At 40.1% G+C, this 15,088-nt stretch overlaps 1 protein-coding gene across 3 annotated transcripts in view; it reads right to left on the bottom strand.

The window, feature by feature from the left end:
• Positions 1 to 15,088, bottom strand: part of LOC143299451 (regulator of G-protein signaling loco-like) — a 107,116-nt gene that overhangs the window by 9,971 nt on the left and 82,057 nt on the right. For 2 of the 3 annotated variants that reach the window (XM_076612662.1, XM_076612680.1), the window contains exons 13-15: positions 15,029 to 15,088; positions 4,966 to 5,204; positions 730 to 904 (exon numbers count right to left, since the gene is read on the bottom strand). The exon at positions 15,029 to 15,088 is cut by the window's right edge and continues 31 nt beyond it. In XM_076612662.1, coding sequence (XP_076468777.1) covers positions 730 to 904; positions 4,966 to 5,204; positions 15,029 to 15,088 — 474 coding nt within the window. The remainder of the gene's footprint in view (positions 1 to 729; positions 905 to 4,965; positions 5,205 to 15,028) is intronic. The other variant, XM_076612672.1, reaches the window with a different exon arrangement.

The raw sequence follows: 15,088 nt of genomic DNA on the forward strand, positions 1-15,088 counted from the left end.
CATCATCAGCATGCAGACTGACTGTACCATCTCCCAGGCAGGGACCGTAGGGTGTTTATGATAAATTTATTAAAAAAAAAAAAAAAAAAAAAAAAAAAAATATATATATATATATATGCAAACATATATATAACCATTCATGTATCAAGTACACCATACATACACAAAAAAAACATGTGGACACACACCACTGTTTAAGTGTATTTTTAGATCAAATTCAAATGTCAAAAGTAATATACTTTAACTGGACGTCTATAAAGTATCATCACCAGTATCTGCCATGGGACATTAAAAATAATTCCTCACAATATATATATATATATATAATAAGTAATCTGTATTCATCATTCTGTTTATATACCAATCCTGCTAACAGAAAACCATTCAGTCAACTTCCGGCTCCTCTCACCTTCAGTGCATGCAATCATGTGGTTGCCTACAACAGGGTTTCACTGAGCATGGCCCATGTTATTTCAATCTTTCACCTTCCACTTACTTCTCTTTCCCTGCACTGTATCTTAATGTACTTAATGATAATTATCATCACTTATTTATCTATTTATTCATAACTTTTATTTTTTACCTCAAGGCCTGATTAAACATGTTGGGTTACGCTGCTGGTCAGGCATCCGCTTAGCAGATGCAGTGTGGTGCACTGGGATTTGTCTGAATGCCGTGACGCCTCCTTGAGAAACTGAACTAAATTAAACTGAAATGAACTGAACTCACCTTCGGCAGCCTTTGCCAGAGCGGCCGCTTTCTTCTTGGAGTCACTGCGGGGGAGGGCAAAGGTCACCCGCCCTTTGCCCTTCTGCTTTGTCGTGTCTTTTATTCCCCACGACTCTTTTCTCAGAAGGCCGAATAAACCCAAAGAGCGATGTTCTTCTGGATTTTTGTGACCCTGCTGACAAAACACAAAAGACTCTCAGGAAACAAGCCAGGCGAACATAGTTGTATTTCTGTCATGCACTAACTCATTCCTTGTGTGTGTGTGTGTGTGTGTGTGTGTGTGTGTGTGTGTGTGTGTGTGTGTTCCTAAAATCTTGTTTTGCAATGTCAGATTCCCCCCCCCCCCTCCCCCCCAAAGATATATTTCAATCTGGAAATCTATCAAGATTAACCAAATTACACATTGTGAACAGTTTTCAAATCAAACATTAATAAGTACTCTTTTCAACATATTCATCTTTTTTATGGACACATATGAAAAGAACACTATTTTCCAGCAAACAATAACTTTACCAGCCAACATACCAGGCATTATTCATAAATATGAAACACTGGACGTCATTTCAAAATCCCACTGTCAGTGACTACAGAAACTCAAAACTACATGTTCTTTCGGTCTCTTTCTCTCCCTGTGTAGATTTTCTATTATACTATTTTATTTCCAAACAAATCTCTGTTTTTTGTTTGTTTGTTTTTTAATAAATAGAAAGGTCTATGCCCGAAGACTTCTGCTACTAAGCAATACAATAAACAAACAAACAAACAAAAAAAAAACCCATCAAAGATCAGGAAGGATTGTCTTTGAAGACCCATATGCAAATTTTCTTGCACAAAAATCATGTTTAAATACATCCATGCAGAACGGTTAATATATTCAGATAATTGCAGAAGCAACAATTAATCACTGCATGTTGCAAACCTATTTTGCTATCTCCTTAACAATGTGCACACTGCATTGACATTACAACCAGTGTACCCATTTGCAGACTTTGTCATATTCTTTATTAACTTCAATATTCTATTCACATTAAAGGTCTCATTTAGCATCAGTCTAACCACCAGTCCCACACCAATGCATTTGTGAAGCTTACAAGTGCAAGCTGTGTACTAAAGACTAGAAAACGTGCAAAATACAGCAGTACATTATATTCCCACACCAGTCACAAGAGTGCAAAGAATATCTCACATTGTGCGGTATCATTCAAAATGCCACCTGACAGTGCATACTCATCCAGCAAACATCAAAATAAAAATAAAAACGTCAGAGGTGAGCAAAATGGAGAATTCATTTCTAGCCTCACCCCCACTCATAACTGTCGATGAATGGGGGAGGGGGGGAAAAACAGAAGTCTTGCATAAGGGCATCAAAAAAATCTCAGTGGACTTGATTTTCTTTCCGTTCAGTACGATAGCTAATTAATGAATTAATCAATGTTTCAATCTTTTTTTTTTCAAATTCAAAACTATTCAGATATCACATTTTTTGATGAGAACGTATGAATCACAGAAACGTGTGTGTTAAACTGCAAGAAAATTGTCAGCGACGTAAACTGTGGGGATGGGAAGTTAGCGAGAGAAAAAGAATACAAACTGCACTGTGCACTACTTCTCTCCCTTGGCCCCATGTCCCATGCACCCAACACAACAAACACAAAACTCCCACAGAAATCTGCACCACAACGCCGCATGCCAGTCTGTCAAAATAACAACGTCATTTCCATGGAGTCTTTTCCCCCCTCAGCACTGAAGCAAGCAAGTGTGCATGCACACTGATCTCACAAGCACATTCATACACAGGATTCTTGTCTTTCTTATCAACTTGTTCTTGATGGCAACAGCAACAAAAGAATGATCAAAGGCTATCATTCACCAATACACAGCATGCAGTGAGACTGCTGACCAAATGAGAGAAATCACAGGTGAAACAGACATCGTGAATGCACACTGACAACAGACAACACAAATGCAGAGCACAATAGTTGTTTGCACAGTGAAAACAGTGTGCGTGTGAGGAGTGTCAACTAATCCTATGATCAAGACATCACCAACCCAACTGACCAAACAACCCCAGTACAAAGTATTGGAATGGCATAAACTCTGATCAAAGTAATTGGATAGAGCGACAGACATACAGACAGACAGAGACGGAAAAGGGAGAGGACAGTCATAACCTATGATCAAGCTGGACACGAATACTTCGACCACAGGTGCACAATATTTCAGTACAGCAAGGAACAGTTAAATGGTAGGAAGGTGGGAGCGTCACACAGCAAACTTCATCAACACATATTATCTGCATTCAGTGTAATCACACGTTCAAAGCAACAAATAGGCAATGAATATAAAAACTTCAATGCACTGATTATCCAAAGCACTTTCAATTATTTTACCAATTTCAGCATGTTGTTATCGACTGTAAATTCAACAGTATGATCTTAAGCTGAATAACTTTACTAATCAGACAAACTTGTAATTTTTCAATGGCTGAATAATTATTATCACAGAAAAACTGTGTTAATAAGAAAGAAAATATATCTACCTTTATTAACAAAATTAGACAAATGTCATAAGTTGTGAAATGAATATAAGTAAATGAACTGGAAGCATTACCTTGTTATCAGTCACATTAAAAAACAAACAAAAAAAACAAGTATAACATTGCTAACAATATTTCTAACCTTTAAACTTAACACTTGTTACAGGTGCCTGTTTATCTTCAATACAAAACAACTGCTCCAAACTTACTTTCTTGAACATCATTCGTTACAAAAACACTGAACTGCCAAAAATACCAATGTTTCTAGTGCTCTGTCTTCAGATAATTTTTTTACACTCATTTTTCTTTTGACTGAGGCACAGAAAGCTGGTTGGTTTTGGTGGTCAAATTCCTAATTTCAATGAAAATCTTTATTTGAACACCAAGAATCTTTTTTATCCTCATAAGGAATGGAACACAAACACACACTTGATAAGCACACAGATTCATACAAATTATGGAGCACAAAATAAATGAAAGAGTTATTCCAGCTTTTTTGTACAGCATTTTACTAATAAGCCATGAAGTATCTTGAGCAAATAATTCAAAATAATAGTGTCAAATTTTCAGCTGCAAAGCAAAACAACAACAACAAAACCTACAAAAAATTCACAGGTAATACGTACTCGCATAAAATAATAGCACTTCACCCAAAAGGACAGGAGACACTCCAACACAAATTATAAAAGTTGTGAGATGACGAGGATGAGTTGTGACCACACAGATTGGAATTCTTCATTTTATTTAATTTTAATTTTAAATAACTTACACCACACCAAGCCAAAGAAAGCAGAAATGTGCAGTACAACCAAGTGATGTCCCACCAAACACCAGCAAAAGCACACAAAGCATATTAATCAAGCTAATAATCAATTTTATTCATATCGCATGTTGTTGTTTTTTCTAAAAAGCAGAAGGCTCAAAGCACTGAACACTAAAACATTTTAACATCAGCACTTTTCAACACAATACACACAGTGTTCATTTCTAATGTACATGGTGCTGCCCAACTATAAACTCCAGCATAAGAACTGTGTAACTAGCTATTCCACCTCCCTTATTTCTTTACAACAACCATCAGTTTTTGTCAAGATTTATTTGAGGGTCTTCTGCCCACACATTTCTTAGTTTGTTAACAAATGAACTGTTACAGAAAGAGTGAGAGAGAGAGAGACAGGCAGACACACACACACACACACAGAGAAAAGGAGAGAGACAAGAGATAGACACACACAGAGAGAAAGGGAGACAGAGACAGGCAGAGAGAGAAAGAGGGTATAAATTTCACACTCCTAGAGAGAGAAAGGATAAATCTGAAACTGGGAGAGAAAAAAAAAAAACCCATTCTGGACGAGAAGAGAAGTCTCAATATCAAACAGTTAGAAGGCAGCACTGCCTGTGTCTGTCTACAAAACCACGCACCACTGTACGCCCCAAAGATTAGACACCTTACACAAAGCCGGCACAAAGATTACAGCACTACAAAAGATACAGCAGACAGCGCTTCTGGTATATATATATATATATATATATATATATAGCCAAGCCAAGAATACAGTGTACACAAGCATGACAGAAAGAACAGTGGATTGTCAGCCACCCCTGAAGAAGTTGGACGAAAAAAAACAACAACAAAAAACAGACACCAAAAGAGTGGAAGGAGGACAGAGAAAGGAAGGGTGGTCCTTTTGTCGTGTTACCTTGCCGCCCCGCTCCAAATCTACCACCCCAAGTTCATCAAAGGCATGGGCCAGCTCCGACTTGCCCTTCATCAAGTCGTCAAAGATCTGATTGGTGATCTCCTCCAGCGACCCCCCCTTGTTGCCCCCCGACCCCCGCGACCGTGAGGGCAGGTGCAGGAGGGGGGTGCGGCGATGGCGGGTGGGTATGGGTTGCTGCTGTTGTTGTTGTTGGGGTGTGAGGCCGGTGGTGGTGTTCTCTGTGGGGGTACAAGGAGAGAGAGACTAACATACAGCCATGCTGCCAGCATGGGTGACGGGGCATCATCATCATCATCATCACTCACATGCTCTAGCAATGCATGACGAAAACAATGGACACTGGATGGCACAGGGCTAAGGCATGATGCACATGAAGCTTTCGATGGAGGACTGTATTCATCGATCACCAGACTGAAGTGATGATGGCAGTGATCAGTTATGTCAGAGATCAGCGTAGTTATGGTGAATGTCCGACTGACTGTCCGTGATGCAAGGGAAAGAAACGGGGTAAGTGGCTGAAAGGTTGCAGCGCTGGATTCTCACTCGAGTTTCCTGAGTTCGATTCCCAGTTCGGCACACCAGGTGGGTGAAGGGTGGAGATTTTTCCAATCTCCCACGTCAACATATGTGTAGATCTGCTAGCGCCTGAACCCTCTTTGTGTGTATATGCATGCAGAAGACCAAATACGCATGTTAAAAATCCTGTAATCCATGTCAAGGTTCGGTCGGTTATGGAAACATGAAAATACCCAGCATGCTTCAGCCATGACAGTCATCACCAAGCTGATGTTGGTCATGTAATGGAAAGAAGAAGTGTCATGGGTTGAAGAAATTACATGCACATGAAGCTTTTGATGTGGACATGACAGCAGGTGACCTGTAAGTCATGAAGCGACGATGACAAGGGAAGACAGAATTACACCACCACAGTCTGGGAGTCTAAGTGTCATGTGAGGATGATTGTGAAAACAGAAAAACACAGAGTCATCTCTGGGTCAGGTACACCTGTAGGATGATCGTGAAGACAGAAAAATACAGTTATCTCTGGGTCAGGTACACCTGTTTCTGACACCAAGGGAGCATGGCCGATGTATAAAACAACAACTTATGATAATGACACTGCAGTATCGTTTGCTTGATAATTACGTAATAACAGGACACTAGTTTAAGTTGACAGAGTGCTCTTACTACATAGGAATGGTGACCACAAAATCTGTCAGAACTAGAAAACTGTCAGTGACAACAGACACTGTGTCAGAAACATTAACACTGTGTCAGACAATAGAAAATGTCAAAAAAGACATGTGAGTGAGAGTATATACTGTGTGTGACAAATTTTAGTCTACACAGACTAAATGATGACATAAGATTACAAGTGCCCCTGTGCAAGAGATAGTGTTACAAGATCAGCAGACTGCAGTGACAGTGTCTATGGCCACAGAGATTAATGATGTCAGAGATCAGCCTAGTTACGCTGAATGCTGATGAGACTGACAAGGAGATGCAGAGAACTTGTCATGGGTTGCAAAGATCACATCGTGAGAGACTGGGTCAGTGACAATTTCAAAGGTTGTGTCATATGACTATAAAGACTCCAGAAAAAAACAACAACAACATTTGCCTGTTGCATAAGTCAATTAAGCAATGTTACTGTGCCCACTGATGTCTGTGTGAAAAATGCCCTTGAGTTAATCTCCGCTACAGCTCTGATTATTGTTAAAAGCCCACTGTTTTTGAGTAGGCAAAATTTCTGAAGCACAATCAGAGTGACAGAAGGTTTCGTGTAAAAAAAACACACAAACTGCTGAGCTTTAGAAACATTGAATACTTAACTCAGCAAGGATCTCACAGAATGATTTAGAAGGGAGTCCTGTGAATGAAGCAGGACAGGTGTGTATGGTTATGCTGAGTTCGGGGATTAGATTTCACACATGTGTGTTCTTCCTGAATGAGTTAACTCCCCCCCCCCACCTCCTAAAAGCATTTAAAAAGAGAGGGACCTTTTGGTGTTAGCTGTCCATGGTGTATCTATCTAACATAACAAAAACCTAGGAACATCCACGACAATTTTCTCCAGTAACAAGCTGTAAAAAAGAGATGACAGCACAGGGGTCAGAACTGAGGAGAAGAGAAAGAGACAGACACATAGGCACTGACGTGTCTGATCATTTCAACTGATAACTGGATAGCAGAAGACAACAAAGAGTATAAAATCATTTCTTTTGCTCTTTGAATACTTGGCAGTCATTCAGCAATTAAAAGGCCTTGTAAACAAACAAAGGGGGGAGTTCACTCAGTGACACAGTAAACAGAGCTCCGTAATATATGTCTCCTGTGAACTATGTCATTTGACTGTCAAATGTGTGCAGCTAGTTGGGAATCAGGGTGTCACATTATAAGTGGATTTTTTTATGTATTTATTTTATCATTATTGTTTTTTTCTTTTCTTTTTCTTGTGTGTGTGTGTGTGTGTGTGTGTGTGAAAATACCCTTGCTAATTATTACCATGCTTGTGTAATATGCAACTTGTCACAGGAAAATTGTCATGGTGATGATGTTGAAGAGAAAATATAACCTTCATTGCAAGGGGGAAAAAAAAGAACTCCATAATATTCTTAAGCACCCTTGCACATCTGAAGTCCTCTCTCCCCCCTTGCCCCCCACAACTCCTACCCCATTCCACCCTCAAGGACACACAGAGAGAGAGAGAAAGAGGGACTCATGATTCAAAACTTTATCACTGAATGATGAAGATTTTAGGCATTTCCTTGTCTTCCAATCTGTCCCTAAAGCAACAACACAGAGACAGAGAGAGAGAGATAATCAGGTTCAAACTGGGAATCCCTAGAGAATACACACTAAGACAATCCAAGGTCTCCACAACCCAAAGTAGGGAAAAAAACACACTCATGCCATTCTCGTTGTGCAACAGACACACTCCCACTGAGCAGGGACTGTGACATGCCACGTAACATGGCAACACATCCACATGACATGCCATTCCTATGTGACATGGCAACACATCCACATGACATGCCATTCCTATGTGACATGACAACACATCCACATGACAAGTCATCCCTATGTGACGTGACAACACATCCACATGACATCCCTATGTGACATGACAACACATCCACATGACATTCCTATGTGACATGACAACACATCCACATGGCATGCCATTCCATGTGACATGACAACACATCCACATGACATGCCATTCCTATGTGACATGAAAACACACCCACAAGACATGCCATTCCACGACCGACAGGATTCCATGTGACATGACAACACATCTACATGACATTCCACAACCAACAAGATTCCATGCGACATGACAACACATCAACATGACATGCCATTCCATGACCGACAATATTCCATGCGACATGACAACACATCCCCATGACATGCCATTCAACGACCAACAAGATTCCATGTGACATAACACATCCACATAACATGCCATTCCATGACCGACAAGATTCCATGTGACATGACAACACATCCACATGACATGCCATTCCATGACCAACAAGATTCCATGTGACATGCCATTCCATGACCAACACATTCGATGTGACATGACAACAACACACTCACATGACATGCCATGAAGAACAACTATTTCACACCTCAGCGCTCCTCCAAAGCATCAAAGGAAGAACCTTGCGTTGGACTCTGAGAGCATGCAGCGTTTGCTAACGCTCAGCCACAACACGATCATTCCTCCCACTCCACACACCATTCATCAACCCATGATCAAGTTCAGGGTAGGAGGCAGGGGGTGGGGGTAGGGGGGGGGAACTCAATAAAAAAACAAAACAAAACAAAAGCTAGCACAGAAATGGACTCATGAAACCGTAAACATACACTTCTTTCAAGAGATAACAAGGACATGACGATGGCAAAAAACACTGTTCCCAACATCACACACTGGTGCAACTCTACAGTACCCTATGACAGAAGTGAAACAAGCTGACCACAAAGAAATAAACCACCTTTTTTTAATTTTTTTTTTTTTTTTTACAGTGGATGGTTTCACAAACCAACATCAAAAAAACCAACCAACCAATAACACAAAAACAAAACCCAGATATACAGAAAACGCATACTGACAGAGAGAGGAATTTCCAACCAAACGACAATTCTTATGAGTTGTGTGTGAGGAGAGTGGAAGGGGAAGGAGGGGGAGACAAGGGAAGCCACCAATTGAGTCATTTCAACTGTTTCCTGAGCTCCATTCATTGACAAGAGGATGGAAAACAAAAGCATTCACACACACACACACACACACACGCACACACACACACACACACACACACAGACACACATACCATAGAGAAAAAACAAAAGCACTCACACACACACACACACTATAGAGAAAAAACCAAAGGTAAGAAAGAGAGAGAGAGAGAGAGAGAGAGAGACAGAGACACGGATACAAATAATTTATTCATCAGGACATAATCCTAAGGAGAGAGAAAGAGAAGGAGAGAGAGAAAGAGAGGGAGAAGGGGGGCGGGGGGGAGGGGGGGGGAGAAGTACAATCACTAAGACAGTATCACAGCATTCACTACTTTCCTCTTTCAAAGTCAGGCCACAGGACCACCCCCACCAATACTTCTGTCACAAGTGCACATTGCACATTTCTCTACCAACAGAGAACTCTGCAGAACTCCACTGCAATAGGAACAAAAACAGTTCAACAGAACACTAACAGCATATGGTTCCAATCACGGCTCAGCCGCCGGTATTTTCTCCCCTTCCACTAGACCTTGAGTGGTGGTCTGGATGCTAGTCATTTGCATGAGACGATGAACTGAGGTCCCATGTGCAGCATGCACTTAGCGCACGTAAAAGAATCCACGGCAACAAAAGGGCTGTTCCTGGCAAAATTCTGTAGAAAAATCCACTTCGATAGAAAAAACAAATAAAACTGCTCGCAGGAAAAAAAAAAGAAAAAAAAAGAAAAAGGGTGGTGCTGTAGTGTAGCGATGCACTCTCCCTGGGGAGAAGGGCCCGAATATCACAGAGAAATCTGTTGTGATAAAAAAGAGAAATACGAACCTGAAAACGTAACACTAACAGGATATACCTGGATACGGGACACTAACAGGGAAAAGGGAACACTAACAGCATATACCTGGACAGGGATAAAAAATGAGGAAAAAAGAATACTAACAGTATATACCTGGAACGGGGAACCCTTCCAGTATACACCGTATCACATGATCCACTCACAACATCTACCACCTCACATGATAATCAATGGAATTGTCCACTAACAGTATACACCATACCACACGACTGACTGAATGTTCCATACCAACGCTCTCTAACCGACCCCATGTAACAGTTATGTTAGTGTACTGTGTCACAGCTGTAGTGTTAGGGACCCACAGTGATTCAGTAACAAATACACCATGATACACGCAGTGCAATGTCAGTTCCACATAAATGAAATCTGGAGTAATGGAGAGAAGGGGTGGTAACACAATGGTAACATGCACAGTAACGACGATTACAGTCATGCAGTTATGGAACCCTGCACCCCTGCTACATGAATAATGGACTAGCCAACACAATGTCAATAAATCTGTGTGTGCAGCAGTCCACATGAAATTCTACAGAGGGATCACTTGATGAAAACTACTTCACTTTCAAAGGAAAAATCAAGAAAATCATACTTAAATCAATGAAAACTGTAACCAATTAACCATAAAGAAATTCCAAAAACCTATTTTACCAAAGCAAACACAAGTATATGATGAAAAAAAATCTAAACTGATGTATGAAGAAATTCCACAAACCTAGTTTAACCAAATCAAAATATGTTTGTACAAAATGAAATAGATACATAAATAAATAAATAAATAAAACAAAAAACAATCTAACAGATCATACAACATCAGATCAAACACAGCAGTGGATAAAGAAAAACATACTGTGTCCATAACCCTTCGGTATGCGGCCATGATGACAAGCACAGTTACAATGGCCGTGACTAAGTCTTAACGGTCCTTTCATTTCCAACAAGTTTTGTTTCCGAGCAGCATGAAAACAAGAACGAGGAAGACAAAAGGTTACTCTGGCATCAAGGCAATGTTTATTTTGTTAAAAGGAATATTTAATGTGGCATTATTCTTTTACATAGCATTTCATTAAGGAATATCGAACATGGCATTCCTTCAAGGAATATTAAACACAGCATTGCATTAAGGAACATTTAACATGGCATTAAATTAAGTATTATTTAACATAGCATCACATTAAGGAATACTTAACATTAAGGATTATCTAACACAGCATTACATTAAGGAATATTTTACATAGAATTAGGGAATATTAAACCTAACATTGCATTAAGGAACATTTAATGCTGCATTATATTAAGGTATATCTAACACTGTAAGACATTAAGGAATATTAAACATAGTGTAGCATTAATGATCATTTCACATAGCATGATATGAAGGAACATTTATCAGGGCCCCCCACAATAAACCACTGAAACACTAAATCTACAGGGGCGGGGCTGGATGGTGGAGGCATTTCACCCCCTCCCCCTCATCCCATACCTACTCAACCACTGAATCAGGTGCTGTGTACATGGCCTCAGCTTTTTTGTTTTGTTTTTACAATGTTTTCATCATCTTGGGGAGAAATAAAGGCAGTGAAAAACTTTAATTTTTTTTTTCTTTTAATTTTTTTATACTGAAATCTAAACCGCCATGTCCTTCAATAGTTTTGATGCAACGTAACCATAGCAAGCACACACCTCCTGCACTCATCGAATGAAAAACGTTCTCAAGTCTTACACACCATGAACAGTGTCGTATTTTGTCCGAGCTGTGTGAAAGTTAGGTCCAGTAACATTTATTTCCGCAGCTGTTGTCAATTTCTTTCAGTTACAAAGAATTTCATTCTGTTTAACCCCTTGACTCCTGAGCCTTGATGAAATGAGATCAGTCTGTGGCCTGTGTTTCAAGTGCAGTGACTGCTTTTTGTGTTGTGTACTTATAAACGGTGTCATTGATTTTGGTGATCAAAAGTTATGCAGTTTCCAAGAGGAATAAGTCCAGAGTGGTGACTGGCATCCTGACCTGTGAGCTCTGTCTAAACTCAGTGAGGTGACAGCCCTTCACTGATGAGCATGCTCATCAGAAAAAGTCAAGGGGTTAATGATGCTACATAGGACATGGTGGTGAGAAATATGCTTCACTTTAACCCACTTACAAATTTTCTCCCGGGCGGGGCAACTATCCCCAACTCGGTGGGTCCCCTGGTGGCGGACAGGGGAACGGCCCCCAGATATGGGGGTTAGCTGCGTATAAGTCAGGCTTGCCTGGCTGAATAAGCATTCCCAGACCAAATGACGATAGATATGAGGGTTAGCTGCGTATAAGTCAGACTTGCCTGGTTGAATAAACATTCCCTGACCAAATGACGATGTTTCTACCAGGACAGGACAGGGTAACAGGTGGCACTGTTACACCATATCAAATTCTCTATGTCCTATGATGGGTTCATCATGTGAGTAAGAGGCGCATAAAAACCTCTAGCCCCGGGGAAGGAAAACCTCGGAGAAACAAACCAGGGTAGTGGATGCTCATAAGCCTTGGTCGGCAAGTCGCCTACAAGAAGGAAACTCAGACAAGAAAACCAATGCCGAAGATGGATGCACTGGGCCCCTGGCGTGTAACGGCTGTACAATGTATCTACGTCATGGATGGAAAACCTCATATCTTTTCAAGATGGTGCTCTACCAGTGGAGTCCCGCCAGGCTAGTAGAGTGTCGGGCCCTGTAAACCCAGCGGCCTGGAAGCTCTATGAAGGACTAGAGGACCTGCGACGTACTGCCACCTTCGTCGAGGAGACGGGGGACTACATCTGATAAATGACGAATGAGACAACAACAATTTTCTCAAACCCATGCTGAAAGATCTGCTTTTACTCTCAAGGTGTGAGTACAGATTCTAACTGTGCAGCCTAAATTTCCATCTTCAGTTGGAACAGATCAGCAAAATTTCAAGGTTCACTTCCACCAACCCCATATGTCCCTACAAATCAGCAATTAGTTTTGCAATGATATAAGTGTTTTCTTTTTTATTTTAATTTAATTTTTTATACTAAGGTATTTCAAGTCGCAGGAAATTGGGAGCCCTAATTCATATAGTTTTTTTTTTCATGCATTGATTTAATGTGTTTATTCAATTATTCACCAAGTTATTCATTTAACCCTTTCGCTGCCAGGAAAATAAGATTTAAGTGAAATCTATTTGCCAGGGTTTTTTCACAAAAAACGGGTATAAATTTTCAAAAAATTCTGTGCTCTTTGTTATTGGAGAAAGACCCATAAAAGTATATATTTTCTGAAAGGGAAATGAATAAAGAATACAAAACACATGATGTTTTCCCATTTTATGCATTTTAAGTGACATGCTGTTGTTTTGAAATCAGTGTTTTGTTTTTTGTCACATTTTCAACTTGTTCATTACAAACATTAGTCAGGTAATTTGCACAAAAATATCATTTTCTGGACAAATGGATATCTGCACACACAAAATCATACTAGAACAACCACAATATAAAAAAACTGAAAAAGAAATAGATGCATTGTGACTTCTGCAAGTGATAATATGGATGTGAGGCCACGCCCCCTCAGTCTCCACCCCCCTCCTCTTCACCCCTCTCACACCGTCACTTCGTCAGACCGCGTTGGCTGAGTGCCAAGAAAATAGCTCATACGGTGCCCTGCTAAAACTTCGTCTGCTAGAGTTGAACAGCCTGCATCACTCACTGATAGTTGTATCTTGGCCACTCTCTTGATTGCTCCCTTTATTTTCTATCAAATCGTCCTATAAATGTTCACCACTGTCTTCTCCTTCGAATTTATGCTCCAATTCTTTCTGAGCATTAGCTGAAGAAAGTAATCTTGGTTGATTTAGTTCGCCACGAGCGCATGTCTTGAGCACGGAGTCAGTCCGACATTTTGTTGAGCGAGCGAGGAGAGGAGCCAGGCAAAGACTGCGGCCAGTAACCCAACCAAAACGTTCAAATAAAGGACTGCCTTATGACGCAGATGGTGTTTCTAGCTATGAATAGAATCCAGAAAGATTCCCCAAGCTAAAGCTACCAGCATTTTTGTCAACGAACTGAATGCAAAGCAGGGAAAAGTCAGAATATTTCGATGACGAGTTATCTCGTCATGCAGGCAGCGAAGCATACATGCTTGCCATGACGAGTTATCTCGTCATGCAGGCAGCCTAGGGGTTAATGTGTTTATTCTATTATTCATCTAGTTTTTGATGTAATGTGTTTATTTTATTATTCATCTAGTTTTTGATTTAATGTGTTTATTCTATCATTCATCTAGTTATTGAATTAATGTGTTTATTCTATTATTTATCTAGTTATTGATGGACTTGCATACACAATTTAAGCCATGTATGTAAATACATACCCTCCCTGTCAGAAGAAAACAGTATTTTCACAATTACCAATATTTGGCAGCCAATATTACTTCCTATACAACTGCCATCTAAACACACTACATTTTACATTTCAAGTTAATGCATTTATATGTTTGTCTGCTGCATTAGCTGGCATGAGGTTATGAAGCATCATATAATCGTATATATATATGTGTGTAACATACTAAAAGCACATGAAAAAATTCTCTTACTTCATTTCTCTCATACAGTATTCTTAATTCATTCTTGTCTTCCACTATGATTCGAGCAAAAGTAAACTAGGTTCCTCATCCCTGTCTAAAGCATGCGATCATTACAAACTGACCTTATCTCATCTTAACGCAAACTGGTCGTCTAAGCAAAAACTATGACGGAAACAAACATGATACCACGCAACAGACTCATTTCAAACATTTCATGCAAAGTAACACACAAAGTAACATGCATGGTTAAGTAAACGCATACCGACTAGATCTGTCCACACACATCTCCCTCTGTAAAATTTCACAGTCCCACCACGGACTGCACAGAAAGCTGGAGCAGAAAAGACCTCGACTTACCGGCATTCTCTGGGCTGGCCATCACAATGACTCTCTGGTTGTCCAGGTCAGAGACAGGGA

The sequence above is a fragment of the Babylonia areolata genome, chromosome 2 (genome assembly GCF_041734735.1).
Source record: "Babylonia areolata isolate BAREFJ2019XMU chromosome 2, ASM4173473v1, whole genome shotgun sequence".
In the NCBI taxonomy this organism is placed as follows: domain Eukaryota; kingdom Metazoa; phylum Mollusca; class Gastropoda; order Neogastropoda; family Buccinidae; genus Babylonia; species Babylonia areolata.